The sequence below is a fragment of the Centrocercus urophasianus genome, unplaced genomic scaffold, assembly GCF_019232065.1.
Source record: "Centrocercus urophasianus isolate 14NV4802_14NV808 unplaced genomic scaffold, USGS_Curo_1.0 seq_22, whole genome shotgun sequence".
Taxonomy (NCBI): Eukaryota; Metazoa; Chordata; class Aves; order Galliformes; family Phasianidae; genus Centrocercus; species Centrocercus urophasianus.
Genome location: NW_024884778.1, coordinates 12,560,884 through 12,581,848, shown reverse-complemented (window position 1 = coordinate 12,581,848; position 20,965 = coordinate 12,560,884). Strand labels below are relative to the sequence as shown.

General features: G+C 38.0%; 2 protein-coding genes across 4 annotated transcripts; both read right to left on the bottom strand.

Moving 5' to 3' along the window:
- Positions 1-192: 192 nt before the first annotated feature.
- Positions 193-7,523, bottom strand: ACTR8 (actin related protein 8). 3 transcript variants are annotated; one of them, XM_042823829.1, is made up of 13 exons: positions 7,353-7,523; positions 7,089-7,259; positions 6,758-6,868; positions 6,418-6,522; positions 5,353-5,526; positions 4,931-5,024; positions 4,049-4,181; positions 3,555-3,708; positions 2,734-2,829; positions 2,151-2,291; positions 1,470-1,734; positions 1,001-1,164; positions 193-381 (listed from the first exon to the last, which is right to left on the bottom strand). In XM_042823829.1, exons 1-13 carry the CDS (start codon positions 7,467-7,469, stop codon positions 238-240), a joined length of 1,869 nt encoding a protein of 622 aa, XP_042679763.1. In that variant the 5' UTR covers positions 7,470-7,523; the 3' UTR covers positions 193-237. The 3 variants fall into 3 exon arrangements, with proteins under 3 accessions (XP_042679763.1, XP_042679765.1, XP_042679764.1); XM_042823831.1 differs by lacking the exon at positions 193-381 and adding an exon at positions 1,271-1,363 and having other exon boundaries at positions 1,078-1,164; XM_042823830.1 differs by lacking the exon at positions 193-381 and having other exon boundaries at positions 1,078-1,363.
- Positions 7,524-10,046: 2,523 nt separating this feature from the next.
- Positions 10,047-12,412, bottom strand: SELENOK (selenoprotein K). Its single transcript, XM_042823874.1, has 4 exons — positions 12,339-12,412; positions 11,844-11,934; positions 10,737-10,817; positions 10,047-10,143 (listed from the first exon to the last, which is right to left on the bottom strand). Exons 1-4 carry the CDS (start codon positions 12,355-12,357, stop codon positions 10,047-10,049), a joined length of 288 nt encoding a protein of 95 aa, XP_042679808.1. The 5' UTR covers positions 12,358-12,412.
- Positions 12,413-20,965: the final 8,553 nt, after the last annotated feature.

Here is a 20,965-nt window from a genome sequence, read left to right as displayed (position 1 = left end):
TGCATACAACTCAAAATAGAATCGAGTATAGCAATACTGAAGTAATATGGACTCTGTAAGATTTTTGCACTGCTACTGGAAAAATCTCAGTTCAGTTTAATTTTATTAAATTGAATATCAGCAGAAGATCAGTAGATTTTTTTCCAGTGCCTTGGAAAAACAAGCCAAAAAAAAACCAAACACAAACAGTGGCATTTGAGGGAACTGAATTTTTAATTAACTGTGTAAACACATCATTTACCACACAAATGCAGCTCGCTCTCGTAACATTCTGACACCAAAACGCTGCCATTCTCGCTGATATATCCACAGCTCCTGAGTTGTGTCAAGACAGGCCAACACAGCACCTCCTTTCCATGCAATTAAGCGGGGATCCATATCCTAAATCCAAAAACAGGATTATACACAGTAAGAGTCTGATTCTCAAACCTTGCATTCTATTTATTCCAACGTTATTCATCTTGGAATCTTGGGGGTGAGAGGAAGAGAAAAAACTTCGAAAATTATGTAAGAGAAACTTTTTCATGATAAAGAGGTAAAAACATGGAAAGACTATCCAGGGTTTTTGAGGAAGTCAATTTTTTTAATTTGATTTAAATATGACTTTTAGGCATGCCCATGAAAATCTTGCCCTCAGCAAGCAGGCTTAAGGCTCTGAAAAATATGCACACTTGGATTTTTAGAGATTAAAACCAAATTAAAATTGCTTACTTATGTCATACTTTATTTTACATTGCTAATCAAAAATCAAACCAAAACAAAAAAACTGTTTTTTCAGCAAGGAATTGGGTTAACTTCAGGGACCCACACAGATACTTTGGAAATATGGCCTTTACATTCATGATCAATATCAGTAATGGTCTTGCTTTACCTCTAATTACCTAAATCTCGTATGTAGAAATACAACTAATCTGTGGTTTTGAGAGAATATATTTTATATAATCTTCTGAAGAACTCGACTGCGGTTGATTAACCATTTAGTTATCAGTTAATGGTATACCTTAGGTCTTGTGATGACTTCAACGTTCTCAATTACTCTTCTAAAAGAAGGGGGCATTTTGTTGAGAATTCGGTGTTGAAGGAACTCTTGAGCTTTATGAAACATAAGGCCTCCTCCCACCACTAAGATGGAGCTGTACATCTTCTTTTTTGTATCATCAGAGGCTGGAATGAATGGATGCATATAGAAATATATATTTTTAGTAGTTAGTGATTCTATTATAAGGAACTTAGTGCAAGTCAAATCAAATAGAAACTGAGAACTGCTTACTTTGAAAACTTTCCTGCTTCTTGGAGCTTCAAAAACAAGCTCAAGAAATCTAAAAATAAGTTGTAATAAGGAATAGTGCAGGTACCTCTAGAGCTGGTAAAATTAAGGGATATACGTGTTACTTTCCTAGAATATAGTAGTTAACATAAATCCGCACTGACAAGCATATTTCTCAGAATCATAATAATGTAATCCTTACCACAGCAATCAATACTATGAAGAATGGCTTTGTCAAGGCCTAAAGCTTTGCCTTCAAATTGAGAAACAACTGTTTTTCTGGACGTGTGTGCAGTTAAAGGTTCCTCTGAATCATTTCCAGGTATCATACAGTCACTTTGGGAGGATCCCAGTTCAACTTCTTGGGGGTACATCCTCTCTGAAATATCTGTAACTTGGCCTTTCATTTCTCCCTCAAAGGTACCAGGCTTTGACATGGATTTTCTATCAGCTGTAGCTTTTGAAGACTTAAAAATAAGGAAATAGTTTAACAGTCAATTTATGAAAAATAGAAAAAGCAGATTACAGAATAATACAATGGCTAAATATCACGTCTTTACCTTTCTGCACAGAAAGGCTAAAGGTTACATTACTACTTCGTATCAGTTTTATTTTGATTCTCACTTTCAAAGAGAGGGTTTTACTTTCAGATGTACCAATACATCAGATGTATCAATGCCATTAACATAAAGATCCTTCAGACTGAAAATACACAGTTTAGATTAAGATCTTTTCTAGATACCTATAATTCCTTAGAGTTCTTTTATGCTTTTGACCCAGATAATGAATTTCAGTCTCTGAGGTGAGGTAATGAGTCCTTATTTTATTCATGAATGAAATAATACTTTGTGGGGGAAAGAAAAACAAACAAGCATTCACACACCTGCTCTTGCTTACTTTGTGTGGCTAGCAGATAATGCTCATCATGAGGATCCTCAGGGTCCCCTTGTGATCGGTGTTGCAAAATTGTCATCTTTTGTCCAACAATTCCAAAAGTTGCTGGATAAAATAGAGCCATTGGAGCCTGAAAAAAATTTTTTTTTAGAGATTTGGTGTTTTATTATGTGTATTTTTACTAATTGGAATTTATTGTAGAGAAGAAAAAGCTTGTTCTATCTTAGGTTTTTTTTTTTTTTTTTGCAATTCAAAATGTCTTTTTTCCAACAGATTCGTAAAAATTTTACATATGTTTTAAAACTTACATGCTTGTACACAGACTTCACAGATTCTAGCAATGTGTTGTGTACAAGGAACTCAAATATTGTTACAAAATGAAAAACTTGCACAATTCCTTGCAGTTGAGGGATAAGCATCGAAACATTCAATTGAAGTGACAATCAAAGGTTATTAGAAGTGTTGTGCATCTCCTACTGCCTCATTAGATCCATTCTTGCACAATGCAGTTCATTTTAATGCCATCACCAAGCATACTACAATATACTACTTGTTCATTTAATGAACATAACCTGTAACTTTTCATCCCCTAATCGGAACTGGTATAATAGAGCTGGAGAATCTGGATGCCGAATTTGGAACTCGTGATCTTGCAACCCAGAAATATCCTGCAGTCAAAAAAAAAAAAAAAGTATTAAAAATAAATATTTTTACATACCTCTATCAGGATCAGTAACTTACATTCTGCATAACTTAAACTGGACAATAACAAAAAGTAACAAAACTCTTCAGCCTCGGAATTTCACTTATCTATTCTTCAACTCCTTTAAAAGTCTTTTTATTCTAGCAAGATTTGCCAAAACAGTTTTCTACCTGTTTAAGCCTCTATAGTGAGAGTTTGTGCAGAAGACAAGTGTGGCAGAGCTTGCAAAACAAGCTGAAAAATAGCAAGTATGCAAGTGCTATCAGCTTCTTTGAGTAATATGAACAAATAAATGTCCTTTGTAAGAGCTGGGATCCCTTTCAGCTAGAAGATCAACAAAGTAAGTTTCAAATACTTCAACTCTAAAGCTTCTCCAATCCTGCCAGCATTCTACTGAATGAAGCATTTGGTCTTCTATGCCCATTAAACCTGTTTCCTATAGCTCTCCTGTACCTAATAATTAAAAATACATTATTTAGGACTGTTAATTATTCTATATTAAAAATAAAATACACATGTTGTGCAAACACAACGTTTCAAGGAATAAATCGTGCATCTTCTGAACTGTTCCCCATGTTCTGATTATTTTATACACTTTTTAATTTGCAAGCAATTGTAGGTTCCCATAGAGCTTCCCCAAAGCAGCATTCTATAGAGGTAAGTAGGAGAATACATCACTTTGCTTCTCACCTGGTCTAGGTGACAAAATGTCTCTTTTAGGTGCTGAAGCAGAAGGCAATCCAACTTATTAGTTAACTGACAGTCTCTGTACGGAAACCCTGCTCGTTGCATAAGCCAGTAAAAACACCTTGACACATCAGATCCTCCATATGCAAGGCAGAGCCTAAAGCATAAAAAAAAGAAAAAAAAAGGATTACTATTTTCTAAACTGCCATACCTACTACTGTGGTATACATAGGAATACAAACAATGTTTTAGATGCACTGTGATCGTGACTTCCAAACAGTCTGTACAGCACAGTATCAGTTCCACTGCTTTCTTCTTTTACACATGTCATTTCTTTAAGTCTCATATTGTAACATAATGATCTTGTTGAAGAGCTCATAATAAAAACAAAATCCCCAACCCTGTAGATGTAGAAGTATTTTTACTTTTTTTTAAAGTCAAGTCTTTGGTAAGTAATTAGGTACATGCTTGTAATAATTCTGCACATGAAGAGATACCTGGTGTTGCGATGGGAAACTCCATCTTCCACACAGCAAACACTTGTCTTCTGATCTCCCACGTCTACTATACACGCACTGCCTAAACCACTTCCAAATGTAGCACAGACAGACTCCTGGTGCACCACAATTCCTAGCAAACATGAAGAAAAAAGTTTATATTCAATTTATACCAAGCTCCAGAGCTGTGTTTCTGATGCTCAAATGACATCATAATGTCTTTGAAAACCCGCTAATAGCTTCGACACACTGGAATGCTCTTATTAAATTAAGATGGATTGTATAGGCCCTTGGAGTTCTGAGAAAAGCTACTAGAAAATGGAAGCCTACATTTGTGCATTCCTATCTTGTAATAGTTAGGATACTGTTGCCAGTTTATTTTTGTAGCTTGTATTCAAGCTCTTTGTTTCCAGATGCATGTGAAGCATTTTCCTATTTTTTTTTTCCTAGTTTTTAATCATTTATCATTACAATTAGTATTTTAAACAGGATCTTTAAATAGTTACAAAACAAGGTCCAATTTCACCCTGTTTTCCTTTCAATTCACTCTTATCTTTGTTAACAGAGTACATTCATATTTGTATCACAAGCCCATACTTAAAGTTCAGAAATAGTAGATATTTCTGTCTCCTTCCAGCCGAAAAAATAAAATAACAAAATTGTTTCAATGCTAGCCAACCATTTCTCTCCTCTAAAAGAGGAAACAGTTACGTGAACATCAAAAGATGAAAGCTGAGAGTCTCAGTCAAGCTGAAACCAGCCTGCAAGAATGTTCCTTAAAGAAAAAAAAAAAAAAAAAAAAAAAAACCACCACTACCAACAAAAAACCACCAACGTCTTTATGCTATTAATCACTCAATGCTTGCTTACATATAGTTTTACCTGAGAAGCCCATCTTCATTAGGATCATATTCACTAGCTCTTTCACATGTTGTTTATTGTAGATGTCTGGAATTAGTAAAATGCACCTGTAGTACTGAAGGTAAGAATGAAAATTAAAGTCAGCTCTCAAATAAACTGTCTCTTTACATGACTGAATACCTGTTTCGAAGAAAGAAAGGATCACATGCAAGATGCTACAAGAAGCAACATTATTTTTAATAATTTCAAAAATTATTCAGTGAGTAGCAAGTTAACAGCAGACAGGTCATTAATGAAGTCCTAGGAACCACATATACCACTGCTAAAATTTATCTGTTAAGACAAGCGCCAGTAAGAGCCTACCAGTGCAAGCAGGGTGCTTTTCGTTAATGACACCATTTACAGAATAGGATACAGCCCTCATAAACTTGTTCATAGCTCACCTTTAGATCTTTCAGTGGTATTTCCAGGTACTTTTGTATTGCATGTGACCATATAACTTCAAGATCTGCTAATACTGCAGTGAGGGAGCCGCCAGGTCCTGGGTGTAGATTCAGCTGCCCTCTCCTAATTGGCCAATGTATATTATAAGAATCTAATGGATTAACATACAGTGCCTGAAAATAAGAAATGAAGTTATTTCCCTCCCAATATTTATAATAAATAATAGAAAAATATTTCAGAAACTGACAGAACTTCCCGTACAGCAGCAGTGAGACCAATGGGATGGCAATATGGTGTCTTTCTTTTTAGCAGGGCTGTATTGTCTTAAGACATTCTGTACATGGTTTAAATTATTTGAATTTTCAAATCCATGGATATAGAAGATGGAAACACTTAGATAGGAAAAGACTTTCTAGATCATTAAGTACATAAAAGTGTCTTTTTTTTTTGTTATCTCACTAATAGCTAAATTAATGTAAAAACTCTTGAAAACTCATGAATACCTAATTAATCAACAGTAATTCCATGCACTGATCCTTTTTTCTCAGTTTCCTTCCATGCATCTGATTTATACCACGTAGGTAAAGTTCTCACCTGCAGTAATGGCCACTTACAGCAACAGTGAATCTACCCCACTGCTTCTACTATTAGAATAAAGACTTAAGAATATTCAGACATATCTTTTACTTACCCTTGAAAATTACACTGCATGAATCTTTGAAAGAAATACAGTTTTCCCTGCTGTTTAAAATACCTGGTCTAGTACTAAATGTGGACGTTGGTGGCCCTGCCTGTGGCAGTGGGGGTTGGAGATTCACGATTCTTGAGATCCCTTCCAACCCAAGCCATTTGGTGATTCTGTGAAATAGATATATATTTCTAGCTAGGCAAGTGAGGAAAACTGTCTGGTCTTCTTGAATAATAACATTCACTTAGTCCCAAGTTAAGCTGCTCAGGTTCTGTTTGATTAAACTTAGTCTAAATTGAGTTCAAATTGCTCTTCAATACACAGTTATATTAAAGGATAACAATAAGCCTCATTTCAGGTAGGAAATAAATCTTACCTCCTCTCCTACCAAAAACTCAGGATGATTAGAGGTGTTTGTCCACTTGGCCCCAGAGCTGTGATCTAAAATAGCTGGCCGCATCTGTCTGTTGTATAACCTGGCCTGAGATGTAATCAAATCAAACATTGTTTTTACCAGGCACTTTCTGTGCATGGAAGCAACAAACAAACAGACAACCCCCAGCAATCCACGCTGAAAATCCATTTTAAACCTTCATCTTCTTAGATCTTTGGAGGTAAGGTACACAATAACACTATTCATATATACTTTATACAGAATATTTTTTCTTATGTGTTAACATGAGAACACAATTTATTACAATTTTAAGAGGAGTTACCTGGTCAGGTGACACTGGGATACGTCTGGCACCATTTGACATCTTTTTGGACCATATTGCTTGGTCCACCATTTTTAGGCCATTTTGTCTCTGCTCTGTACTTTCAGGTTTCTAAGCAACAGAAATAGCACATATCATAAACACTTTGTCGCGCAGCCTGAAAACTGGTAATACTGAATTAAATTAGACTGCGAACTCATTGCTGAGGTTACTAGACCGCGGGACGGAGGGAAGGTTTGTGCATCGGAGGTCCCCGCGGCTCCGTGCCAAGCTATCCAAAGCCGCAACCCAAACAGCGCTCGGCTGGCCGGGGCTCCGCGGTGCAGCTTACATTGAGGCCGTCCCGCAGCAGCCAGCTGTCCCGGTACGCCGCCTGGCCCTGCTGCTTGTGCCGCCGAGCGATGACGTGAGGGATGCCCACAGGCAGCGTGTCCGTGGCCCTCCCGAGTCGCAGGGTCGTGGAGCCGGGGTGGATCACCACGATGAAGTTGCTCTGGATTTGCTGCAAGCACAAAACGCGGGCGGTGGGCGCCCGCCCCGCGGCGCTGCCCTCCCGTCCCCGGCCGGGCCTTTAAAAGGGGCGGCGCGGCCTCACCTCCTGCAGGGACTCGGGCACGGCGGCGGGGACGATGGGCCGCTTGCCGCCGCGCTGCTCTCGCTCGCGCTCCTTGTCCTTGCCGTTCTCCGTCTCGCCTTTCTCCGCCTGGGTCATTTTCCCGGCCCGCCTGGCGCCTCCGAGCTGGGCCCGGCGGCGGCACGGGGCGGAACGGGCGGGAGCAAGGGAGGCACCGCCCCCCGGATAGCTCGGCTGGTACCGCGGGGCGGGCGGGGTTCGAGCTTCTCTACGAGCGGCAGGCGGAAGCCGACGCGTTCATGAATCCGCTGGTAACAAAGGGACGTTGCTGGAGGCGATAGTTAGCTGCTGGAGGCTGTTAGAAAAACCAGGTGAAAAACTGAAAGCGGCACTTCATAGAAGTTAGCTCCGTCTGGGTTCTGCTTGGCGGAACCGGCCCGCTCCCATCGACCAAACAGAGCCCGGAACAACGATTGAAGGTCGCAGCCCATGCAGAAAAGCAGTGACAGGGAAGAAAATAACTTGTGTGTTAGTGCTCAGTGTTACCGAGCAGCTTTTCTTCCTGTAATGAAAATGAAACCTCATTTTATTGCAAGTGTCCTATTTGCACAGAATATGCACGTGTGTTGAGAACAGAAGAAAGTTGTTTCATGAGTGCTTATGAAGTGGGAATGTTATAGAACCCACAATCGGGCTTTAAGGAAATGAGTCTTTTAAAATGGAAGGACCGTTTAAAACAAACAAACAAACAAACAAAAAAACTAAAAATGCATTTTACAAGTGTTTTTAGCACATCATTAATATTATAAAAACACGACAAGAACCAGTAAAGGTTCCTTAAAACCTTTAAGGAAGCACTGCTTTAAGTGATTTTTTGAGTGATCTTTGGTGTCGTGTAAGTATTACATATTTTTCCTCATCTGACCAGAAAGGTGTTCACTGTGCTTTGAGTAGAACTTTTTGGTTGTCTAAAAATTAAGAGCCAGCCTTCTGACAAGCCATATATAATTTATTTTGCAACTACAGTAAAATGTTCAGAAACTATACAAAGACTTTAGACAGACAGTAAACATGTATTTAATAACACTGCACTTCAGTTATACTGGATCCTTGAAGGATTTTCCAGTACAACTTCATTAATCTGCTTATACTGCAGAACAGTTCTTAGTTAGACACGCACATTCACAACGTCCAAACTCATTTGGTCCACCACTGAACTCTCTTCCCTTTCTTCTTGCAAACATGCATGCTCCTTTGCCTGCCTCTTAGAGCAGGCATTTACCTAGAAAGACAAAATAATTGCATCATGTTTAAAAACAACGTCTTCATTTGCAAGATATAAGTAACCATCTTAAAATAATACTGATTTTAATTTAGCTAAATGAGACCTGCCAAAAGCTTGGAATTCTCATCCTGAGCAGATTACACACCGTCATTTTCCCCCAAAAGCTCTCCCCACTGTCTCTGCTTGCTTCATGGCTAGTTCAAAAAGAAAAAAACTAATCCAAATGAAAAAAATACATATATATGAAGAGGCATTTATTCCTTTTTTCCTGAGGACACTGAAATATAAGTGTGCAATGGTTGGTTTTGAGTATGAAGTTTTTGCCACAAGATTCACTGTATTACCATCTGCATGCGCATTTTTCTTTCAACTTTTGTTTCAATAATGAATAATAATTCATGAAAAGAGCAGCTTAAGTCTTAAAGTAAGTTAAACCATATATACATTCAGTTAGATGAAAATCCCATCATTTTAACAGAATTCATATTTTCAATTACAATTATTATGCAGTAGCAAGAAATGCAACGTTAGGCTTTTGAAAGGTTTTTCCTCCCTTTTTAAGCAATTCTGATTTATGCTATATTACAGTTTGAGATGTGCATAGCTATAGTACTCAGTGGAAGAAGTATTTTAGTAGCAGATTTTTTTTTAACAACTTTTCCTTCTTTCCATTTTTAGGAATCCCCCTTAAAGAAAAAATATCATCTGTAATATGTTAACAATTAGAAAAAAAACAAAGTTTCAGTTATTACTGATCTGGATAGGACTTAATATTAGCAACCAAAAAAGACTGAGTGCTAAATCATTTTTTATCAGCTATGTTCAAATATCTGTTTTATGCTTTGTATACTAATTTCTATGTAATTACAATTAGAAGCTCATCACTTCTGAGCCAAAACTTTATACTACGCTACTTCACACACACTTTTCCTGTTAATGAAATATCTATCCACTTCTACTGTTCCTGTCTTGGTAACTTATGTAGGTGCAGCAGAAATGCTAAATCATGGCTTTAGGCAGTGATTGAGCACCTGGTGGGAAGGCAGGGCCAACCCAGGTGAGCTCAGGTGTATGCAATGCAATTGAAGGGTGTATGCAACCTCATTTAAAGGTTGGCAGTGCAGGCAAGGATATCTTGCTGGAGATCCCTACTTACCTGAGACCTTTCAAGTGTAAGTGATTTTTTTTTTTTTCTTTGCTTCTATGTGTACAGCTGTTGTATATGAGCACACCCTCACTTGCTGCAGTCTAGAACTCTGCTATTATTGCTGTGTTTTCTATCGCATTACAGCTTTACAGTAGGATAATGCTCAATAATAACTCAATTCTACCTTAAACTCTATTATTGCTGTTATCTCTAGGAGTTGAAAAAAAAAAAAAAAAAAAAAAAATTAAAAAACCACCTAAACCTGGATTGAGGAGATAGGGAATTACCTTCCTCATCCACCTCCAGCCATTGGTGGTGGACTAGGGCCTCCACCCCAGTGATTTATTCTTCCCATTCTTCGGCGAGGATTTCCTGGAGGCCTATAGAAAAAGCAAGAAAGGCAAAATCTATTTAATAGGCATTCTGTTAATTTAGAAATATAAAAACACTGTATCTAAACTATAGCAATTTGATTGATAAAGCCTTTAGAAAGTTGTTTGGTTTGATGTGAAAATTTGTAGTTGCCAGTAACTGATGCTTTTATGCAGCTTTGTAAAAAGGTAAAGCTGTCCATTAGGAACAAAGAAACACAGTAGTTACAATGTCTATATCCACATAATAAAGTGTTTTGTCTAAAATATATAGATAAATCTAATACAAAGTGACTTTTTCATGCAAATCTAACACTTAGTATCAGCAAGGCTAACCAAATAAGAATTTTAAAGACAAACATCTATTATGCAGCCCTAAAAAATTGTATCAGACTGTACTGCTACTCTAGCTATTCTATTCAAAACTCTGTATTATTATCAACAAGTTTCATACAAAATGCTGCAGAAAAACACCAAACGTTTTAGTCCTCTCACGTGACCTGATTTGATGCAAATTGTGACTATGATCACGATCACAGTATGACATTTTTCAGGGGCAGTGAAAAACAGATAAACAAAACTATTGAGAATATGAAAAATACCCTCTTCCATCGCTTTGTCCTAAGTAGGAGGAGGATGTATAGCCTCTTCTCCTCAAATCTGGTTGAATAATGCTCTGGAAGCTGGAGGAGAAGAAGAGAGAGAGAGAGAAAAAAAAAAAAAAAAAAAAAAAAAAGGTAGTTATGTTCAATGGATGGCGAAACATAGCTTCTAGATTTTGGGACTGCAAGGTAAGAGGTGGGCTAAAAAACCAGTAGTGTTAGGAGTGAATAGTATCTTGTCAAGATTATTGTTGTTTAATCTTTGTAATTTTTCTTCTATGCAGAATTATAAAATTGCAACACAGTCCTAAGTAACAATACAGCTCAAAGAAACCAAATTGTCAAGTATTTAAAACTGAACATTATTCTTGTGCTAAATAAAGTGCAGGCAATATAACTGTAACTAAGATAATGAAGGACTGTTGAAGACATCAAAATAACTATTTCTTTAGCTTCTGAGGGCATGCATATAAGATTACTGCTGTGTGAGTATTGTTATGCAGCAAGAAACCATTGCCAGTAGTAGAAATCCACCAAATAATACTTCAGTTTGATCAGCCATTAAAACCTTAACAAAAATGCATGCAGTTTTTCCTTTTCAGTACTGAAATGGAAGAAATGCCAGTTCTTTAGTATCGCTTTTCATACACTTTGTATTAAATATGTGCATCAAGTGCTTCATAATTGAGACCATGTAACAATATTAAAACATTGATAGATGTTTTCCAGACCTTTGTCAGTGGTAGTCAGCAGTAGAATAATGGGCATGAACTGGAACATAGGAAGTTCCATATTAATGCAAAGAAGAGTGATGGAGCACTGCAACAGGTGAAGCTGTGGATTCTCCTCTGGAGATATTCGAAACCTGTGCAACCTGCTGTAGGGAACCTGCTTTAGCAGAAGGGTTGGACTTGAGGGGCTCTGGGGGTCCCTTCCAGCCCCTACAACTCTGATTGTGTGAATAGTACCTATGGAATGCTACAAATAAATCCAGCGTCTTTGTGGTACTGCACTACTGATAGTACTTATCAGCATCAACATATGACAAGTTTAAAATAAAGTTCATCAAAAGAATAGTTGTTTTTTTTTTTTTTTTTTTTTACTTACAACATAACTACAAAGTCTGCTATCGACCAGAAGAAATCTGTTATGGATGAGAAGCTCCAAGGAGCCCGGCTCCGGTTATCCAAAACTTGTCCTGTTACGTGGCAAGACAGGAAACATTCAGCACTGTTTATTGAATTACATCACTATGTGACTTGAAATCGTATCCAGACAGGATGGAGGACTACACCCCGTGCCTAAAGGTTTACCTAAGTACGAGCACGCGGTTCTCGGAACAGTTGGAGCTGAGCGTTAGACGCTGCATAGGGGCACAAGCGCGCACAAGAACACACGCCGAGCACGGAGCAGCGCGTGAAGCTGGGGGAGCAGGGCGGGGACGACGTGTTGTAGAGCCGGAGATGCGCGAAGGGGGTCCGCTGCAGCTCCGGCCCGCACCCCTCGCCCCACCAACAGAAGCTGCTGCCTTAAGGCCGGACCACAGCAGCCACTGCAACGCTACCGCCCTCGCATCGCCCCTTCCCGACAGCCGCCGCTCACCGTTAGATATGTACACCATCGCGCCGCGCTCCTACCGCTGCCCCGTCACCTGCCCCTGCCTACGGCGCGTGCGCGTCTCGCCCGCGCGTGCCCAGAACGGGCGGCCGTGGGCGGCGCGCAGCCGCGGTGCCGGCTCCGCGCTTGAAGCTGACGGGGCCGAAGGGAACGGGGTGGGCGGTGCGGCGGCGCTGGGCGGGACTTGTCTCCCTGGTGCTGCAGCGCACAGCACGCCTTGAGGACGGTTCTTCAGCTGCCTCGTGGCAGGCCGGGGCGTTGTTCCGTCACAGCGAGCTCTTCTGCTAGTGGTTGTAAGCAGCTGTGAAAGAAAAGTATCTGTAGAAACGTGCATAAAATAAAAGATTTGTGGCTGAGACAAGATTTAGCTAATCCACCGTTCAACAATTGGGAAAAATGGAAGGGTTTAGAAAATAGCGAGTGCTTTGTAGTTAAATGTACAAATGCAAGCAGTATGTTGAAATTCTTCAGGGACAGCATCCAATCCTTTTCTTAATTAGGTATGCTTACAACATACTTTTTTTTTTTTTTCTTTTTTTTTTTCTTTTTTTTTTTTCCAAATAATAGCAAATTTTCAGCTTAGAAACTGCAGAGCAAAGTAAGAAGGTGTAGAAGAGCAGCGGAAGTTCAGTCACTTCAGCATCATTTTTCTAGTCTGAGTGAATCCAGATAAATGGAAACATACAAAGCGTGAAAGATGTACTGGTGTACTTTTAATTTATGGAAGGCATTGCAGATTTGGTACCATGTGTTAGGGGATATTGTGTAAATACTACGTGTGTGTGGAAAGGGAATACGTTACTTAGAAAAGATATTGTCAAATGATCCTGAAATAACCGTACTGAGGGAAGGTATGCGACAAATGCACACTCATTTGTTTACATGCTAAAATGTGAAAATTACATCATCTTCCTTTTCAGTGATTTTGTTTCTTTTTTCAACAGGCTTTGAAACAACTACCGAATTACCTTATAGAGAGCTGTTGTACAAGCTGTAGATATGTTTGCCAAGAAGAGCATGAACACAGGGCTGATAGCAATGGGAAAATAGAGGCAATAAATTGTCATAAAGTAGGTATCGTAAATTTTACGATGTACTGAGAACATATACAAAAGGACTCTTACCTGTGGAAAAACGAATGTAAGGTCCAAACTTTTCACTGTAGTTTAGACAGAAACATGGTAGCAAACATGAATAAGTAATTATTCCACATGAACTTGTACTCTTTATGCGGTTGATACTGGCCTGCACAAACTCTTCTAACAACATTTTGAACAGCTCATTCCTACTTTTTAAGTATTGAATTTTGAAAGGAACATGTTAGTCCTGTGGAAAGGAACAATGTATTTTTTGTTTTTCAAATGACAACAAAACAAGCACAACAACAAAAAAGCAAATGGTTATTTTTAAAAGGTTAAATCGCATGTGAGGTGGTCTTGGCTTATTTCACTAACTTACCATCTCAGTGTCATAAATTTAGATAATTGCAATACAAATGTTCTATATGAAATGTATTTTTGATGAATATAAATCTATTAAAGAAATACATTTTTTGAACTCAGATTGCTTGTCGTTGTGTATTCCTAGTGTAGATAAATTTTGTCAGCATATCCGGGTAATTAAGAGTGGTAAAAATAAGTTGCCACTATGTAAAATGATACGTGAAAATGTAAGCATTTGTAACAGTTTTTAATTGTTCAAATATGCACTAATTTTTTATTTATGTACATCTTTGAGATTTAGACATGAAAATGTGACATTTAAAAGGTATGGTTAAAAATAAATTGTAGCATAGTGTTATTAAGCATGCTACCTGTTGGTCTGTGTTTGGGTCAAGAATGGATTAGAGAATAGGAATGTGAGGAATTACTTGTGTTTTGGTGCTGACGAGGAAGCATACGGGGACAAAAGCTCAGGTTGAAACTGTTTAATGGTGGCTGCCCTGCCCTCGCCACCTGCTCACAGCAGCTACTCCCTCCTAGGGTGGGCTCTGGGGAATCTTTGTTATGTTACAACTGTTGCCATGCCTCTGATATTTTCTGACCCTCCCTTGTGCTTTCAGTCTGCGTGCCTGGCATTGGGGAGTTCAGAGGACAGCAGCAGCTGCAGCGCACCTGCTCTTGAAACACAGCAGGAGGCATTTTTAAAGTTCTAAACAGAAATAGAAAACTGCCAGATTGCCTTCCTGAACGTGAGTACAGCTGTACAGTGCTTTGTGGTTGGTGGTGTTGTGTTTTGTTTTTTTTTTTTTTCCCCCGGCCTGTAGAATCTCTTCTCGTCATGTAATTTAAAAGGAAACGTGTAGTGGAACTGCTGAGTCACAGCCTGAACCAGTGATTGAACACCTGGTGGGAAGGCGGGGCCAACCCAGGGGAGCTCAGGAGTATGCAATGCAATGCACCTGAGTGACTAGAAGGGATAAAGCTAGGATACACCCCTTCCCAGACTTCATTTAAGGCAGTGGAGCTAAGGGTATTTTGTTGGAGATCCCTGTATGCCTGAGGCCTTCTGAAGGTAAGCAGCTGTTTTCCTTTGTTTTTGCATCTATGGATGCTCTATTTGAGTAAGTTCTCACTTGCTGTGCCCTAGGACATACTACTCCACTGTTAATGCTGTGCTTTCAATTGCATTTCAATGTTTCAACATGCAAAATTGAAGTTTGAATTACTCATGGAAGAGCTGATTGTTTTGTTGTACTTGCCTTTTGTGTACACAGTTAATGCTTTATGTATTAAAGGAAGAAGGTCTTCTGAACACACGACCAAATTTCAAATGTGGAATGTTAATTGCATCCTTAGAGATGAAATTCGGGTGATATGTCATATTATTCTATTTTATTTAATAGCTTTCATCAGGGATAGATATATGCATCTATATATAAATTTTGCGTGTGCATATGTGAAAGAGCTAAAATTCTGTTTTCCTTAGAACAAAATAACATTGATTTGAAGTCAAAATTTTAAACAGGTTACCTGTTTGGATAAGCTTCAGTTCTGATTAAATGATTAGAAAAATACTTTTTCTAATTTTTTGTTTGCCTTAGCCAAGTATATCCTTATTTGTACTGTAGGGCTTTAGTTAAAGGGGAAAATAACTCATGTAAATTTTATCTTGAAGATGTGTTTTGCAAAATCAGGAGCTCAAAAATCTGCCAAAATCAGTCAAGAAAACAAACTCCTTATGCTAAGAACTGTTTTCCCCCCCACCTGGGTCAGAAGCCAGGTGTTCCAGTGAGAGTGTGTCTGAGATCTGCTTTCATTATCCTACTTGTTAGTATCTGAGTAACAAACATGATGAGGCTTTGGTGTAAGATTACTATGGTTAGTGGTCTGAAAGCAAATATATTCTGAAGTAATGTCTAAAGATTGCCTTTATGTTTATTTTGCTAATTAGAAAATAGCATGTCTATATGTGTAGGAACACGTAACTTTCTGTAATGTTATGTACTTTTCATGGTAATAAAGCCTTGAGCTATGAGTAATGTGAAATGCTTGGTTTTGAAGTTATTTGAAATTCCAGGAAAAAGCTTCCATATTCTTCCACCCAGGGGGAACAGTCTGCTACGTGTTGTCTGCAGGTGTATTCTGTAAGTGGCCAAGCTACATGAGCAGTAGTGAAAAGAACACCCAATTCACTGAGGAACATTGAGTGGTGGTGATACTTCGAATAGCCGTTAGGTGGCAGCGTGTCAAATAACACGAGCTGCTTTCTCAAATTACAGAGCAAGTTTTCTACCAAGTTGGTCATAGTGTGTTTGGCTTCCGCCAGTTTGCTAGAAACTTGTCATGCGTAAGTGGCAAATTCTTACTAGATTAAGAAATGGTGTAGAATACATAGATAATGTTGGGAGTTTGTTAGAGGCTCATGTTAGTAGGGTCTTGAGTTAAGCTGGGGAGCTCCTTGTGTATTTATCCTAGACGACAAAGGGAAAGGTACTGTGGAAACAGAGGGTTAAATTTCCTTCTGGATGCATAATTAATTTTTAGTGTAGCTTTTGACATTGAAGATTTTTTGCTTTGTGTAGTGTACTTAAATCATATTTTGGAGTCATATATTTTTGTGCTTTTTTTTTTTTCTTGTTTTATGTCAATTAGATGAGAGAGACCAAGAACTCTACTGTGTGCTTGCAAACTCCTATTTTTGTTGTTACCTATGGCTATTTCAAACAAATGAAAAAATATGAGAGCAGTAGGATGAATGTAGATAGTTAAAAAACAAGGCAACACACAAATATTTACAGAAATATTTTGGTGTCCAAAATGGTAATAACATGCATATTAAAAAACATAAATTAGAATCATAATATAGATATGTTTGATATTTTTCTTTTGAAGTGCAGTAGGTAGGAAAAATAAGCATCAGGTAGGTCTTCTGTAAGTAAAACTCGTTTCCTCAAAGTTATTCAGCAAACAAATGACAAAGCCTGTAACAGAACTTTTTTCATCATTAACAGAAGTTCCCATGTGCTATCATGGGGGTATTTGTCTAACTCCTTTCTAAGGACAAGTAATGTTGGATTCAGTTCTAATCAGCAGCACTAAGCATCAGTTCAAATCAATCTTATGAATGAAGTCAAGTGCAGATGTGAAAATGTAAGCATTTTGAACCAAAATGTGCCATGATTATCTTTATTAGTTGGGGTCAACCTGCTTCTTCAATCAATCTATGCTGATGCTATCAGGATAGCCAGGCTACATAATCTATTGGAAATTCTCTAAATGATGTTGGATGTCATTTGTAAAGAGCTGTAGTTGGCTGTGACTCATGAAGAAAATATTCCTGAGCATTTCCCATCTGCAACAAGGTTCTAGGCCAGTTTTTACCCAGCACTTTCCTTGATGTGTAAAAAAGGGAAGGCGATCAGTATTTGAATCTCCATACAGCTGCTAGAGTACACAAAAAACAAGGATGCTGCTCTTCACCAAGCAGAAGATCCCTAGGTGTGTGGCAGCAAGATAAGCAGGTGGCTGTTGGTAATCAAGTTCTCTTGGGTGTTATCTTAACTTGAAAATCCTTACTGATCCCTTCAAACTGTCACAATTTTTGAATCATTAAGAAGGAGAGAGAAAGGGTAAAGATATAAGATTCCTTTTTGCTTTTAGTTCCACCTGAAGTATTCTGGCTCTCTGTTCTGCCTGTTTTTCAGTTTCAAAAAGATTCATTCCGTTGTCATCATTCCTAATGTTGGAAGATTTTCTTCTAGGCTGTTAGCCAGGTGCATGAATCACTGCTGTCCTGATCAGAGAAACGAGAATTAAAATGGTACAAAGGAAGCTTTCAAATCATTGAATTTGTAGTAGATAACAATGCTTTATTAGGCTAATACGCTTTAGAAAGTACTTGTTTACAGATTACAGATTCTCCTCTTGAAGCACATACATATGCGAGTAGTTTTGGCCATCACTCACTGCTCTGCAGTGTGAGTGGCCCCATCTGACTTCACTTGTTTAATGCTGAAAGGCATAATCTAAATTCTGGAACCAGTGAGCTATGTTTTGTCAGGTTGCTTTCTTTTGTCAATTACAGCTGTCCCAGAGAGACAGAAACTTCAGTAATAGCTTCTTAATGTTCTTTCTGTTACTTTGGTTTAGTAGCTGTCTGTGCCTAGAAAGTGACACTGTTGCCTTCAATTTGCAGATGTATTTCTTTGCTTGACAGCACTGCGTTGATTTGACTTCCTTTCTTTTTCTGTGCTTAAAGGCTTATTTCCTATAGCTGTTTTTAAGATGACACCTGACTGCAATACTACACTTATTAAAATGAGATTTTAGTAGTAGTATATACAATCTATGCTTTTGCACGCAAATTGTATCATTTGATACTAAACTACCTAATTTCTATGGCTAATAGTACATTCCTGCTATACTAATGAAAATCTCATATACTTTGGGGGCACAACTGTAAATATCTCTTTATAGGCTTTTCTTTAACCAATAATGCAAAATCTGAAGACCTCTTTCATTGGGTAAATTGCTTGTGTTGTTCTGTATCTTTCCTGAACATTAGCTTGAACAGAATCTAGTACATTTGCAAATCCTACATTAATAATATATCCAGCGTTTGGATACCCATGAAGTAGTATTTCTGCAGAGAAGGATCATTCACAGAAATCTGTTCTTTAATAAAACTGACCTATAAGAAAAAAACTGGAAGGCAAAATTTCACTTTCCAAAACCATTGTTTGAGTCTCTTTCTGCTGAGTATATCTGCCTTTTTTTAATCCATGATTCCCTTTTGATGATCTTGAGGCAGCTCTTCCCTCAATGTTTTTACAGGCAGAAGTGGTGATAGTGTACAGATTATGAGCACTTAAAGATCCAGATTCCTGATTACAGCATCCTTCCCTCTCTTTCCATTAATTTTCTAATTAAGTTAGTATTGCATTTTTTGTGATTGTTGAAATGCTTGTGGTCAGTTCAAGCTATGTATAAAATGAAGTTAGAGTATCTAACTATGCTGTGTATTAAATTTTAAGGATGAAACTGAATAAACTTGATGCTTCTGGCAAAAAACCCGTTTCCTTAATAAGAATAATCAATTACATTTTTCTCTCTGCCACATGGGCAGACATGCAGAGCATATCTTTCCACCTGAGTTTCTCTCATCATTTGAAAAACCAAAATTAAAACGGACAGAAGAGGGATTGCAGTCCTCTCTGTTTCATCATGCAAACTTTCCCTCTGTGCAGCTGGTTCTCTGGTAACATAACAGCTTCGGAATGGACTCGATAGATATTAAATGTGAGGGGAAAAAACTTTAATTTTGTACTGTGGTTTTTGTTGTAGAGACTTTGTATTGTTGAAACTGATAGGCATCTCAGCTCTTCAGTATAAAACAAGATAAAATGAATTTCCTTACATCTTTCTGGAAATTTTCTGGAAATCGTTTTTTCTTTCCTGCCCTTCCTTAAATTTCTGTCAATTGTCTGTACAATGTGGGTGTTCTTTGCAATGCATTATCTGTAATAATAAATGCCCTCCAAATTATTCATTCCTTTAGTAACTTATGGCACCTGCATATAGCAACTGGCAAGAATGAAATAGTTGGGGTAAGAAATAAAACAGAAACAAGGCAGAACAAAAGTGCTTTTTGCAGAAGTGTTTGTTAATGTCTGTGGTACAGCTACTTATATCCTCTGCTGCTGTGGATGGCACTGAAGTCTCACCTCATGCTGAAGTCTGTGGGCACTTCCTTTGAAGTAAGTGTCTGTATGGCTCTTTAAGCCTCCATGAGTAACTGGAGGATTTCTGTGAGGAAGTGTTGTGACTTACTGGCTTGTACAAGGAAAAGATAGATCTCTCTTGGCTGAAGAAGTTATTACACATATTACAGTTTTCTCTATGTTATGAAGGCAGTGTAATTGTTCTAATTCAGAGTTCTTCAGGTAGGGTCTTTACAGGGCTCTTAAGTGTTGATCGTTCTTTCATCAGAACGTGTTACTTTTCAAAATCATGAGGGACTTTGAACTCCTGGGCCTGCTGTGACTGAAATTCTGTAGATTGGTGCCAGTGCTTTTGCAGCACCTTTCCCACTCTTTGCATATTGATATATTGTGCTCATCTCACTTACAATAAAATGATGCACTAGTTGTAAAATGTTGTTATAAATCAGCTTTATGTTTTCAAATGTCGTTGCAAGGTGGTGGAATGACTTAGCAGAAAATAGTGCACTTGCTGACAGCAGATTCTTTCCTTTAAGAGATAATGCTTGCAAAAACATAATATGGTAGTGTAAGCAGAAAAAAATCTGGAAGATGTGTGGCCTACTTCAAGTCTCTGACCTTGAATACAATCAAAAGACTTCTCAAGCGATCCATAGGTAGTCCTATATACAATCTTAGCTGCCTTTATGAAGAAAGAGGTAAAATAAAGCAGAATCTGGAAACTTGGCATGAAAGATAACTACATTGTTTTTTCTTCTCAGGTTTGGTTTTAGTTCTTAGCGCACTTCGAGGTTAAACAAAAATTTCACTTTTTAAATGTACCAGCTCCATCTAATACAGTGAACGTGCTAAAGAAATCAGAAAATAAGGTTTTTCTTTTCTAAGCAAACCTTTATCTAATTAAAAAGGCTAAAGTTTCCTCTTTATTCTCCAAAACTACCTGTTTAAATATGTATATTATTATTAGTATGTCTGTCTTATTTTCATTTGAATCTGTTCATTTAATCAGGGGAAATTTTATTAATCCTTACCTCCCTTCATTCTGTGAAGGATCCTAGTTTGTATCTCTACATGCTGTGGTATCAGTCAGGTTATGTGAAGTCTCTTTCAGATTCTCCTAGCACATATCCTGATTGAGAAATCTTTATTAACTAAATGAGTTCTGAGTGCTGTCAGACATGATCTGTTTTTGCTTTATAGTATTCTAATATGGTTCAGATCTACCAAGTCTTTTCCATGGTTGCATGGAGATTAACAGGGCAGCACTATTTATCTTCTGTTTTTTTTTCTCACTGATCTCCTCATTCTTTTGTTTCTGGGTCTCTGAAGGAATTGTGGGAACTGTCATGCATTGTTCGAAGTCTCAGGAGAGCTAGGTAGTCTTGGGGAAGGAGAAGATACAGGACTATAAATTTATTGGTATACTTAGTCTGAGATTATTAGAAAGCAT

What these genes read in the sequence shown, in the direction of transcription:
- ACTR8 (XM_042823829.1), bottom strand. Translation starts at nt 7,469, where the DNA reads ATGACCCAGGCGGAGAAAGGCGAGACGGAGAACGGCAAGGACAAGGAG. An exon ending in TGCTGCGGGACGGCCTCAAT is followed by an intron (nt 6,869 to 7,088) that starts GTAAGCTGCACC and finishes TCTGTTGCTTAG; the next exon opens with AAACCTGAAAGTACAGAGCA. An exon ending in TACCACTGAAAGATCTAAAG is followed by an intron (nt 5,025 to 5,352) that starts GTGAGCTATGAA and finishes TCTTACCTTCAG; the next exon opens with TACTACAGGTGCATTTTACT.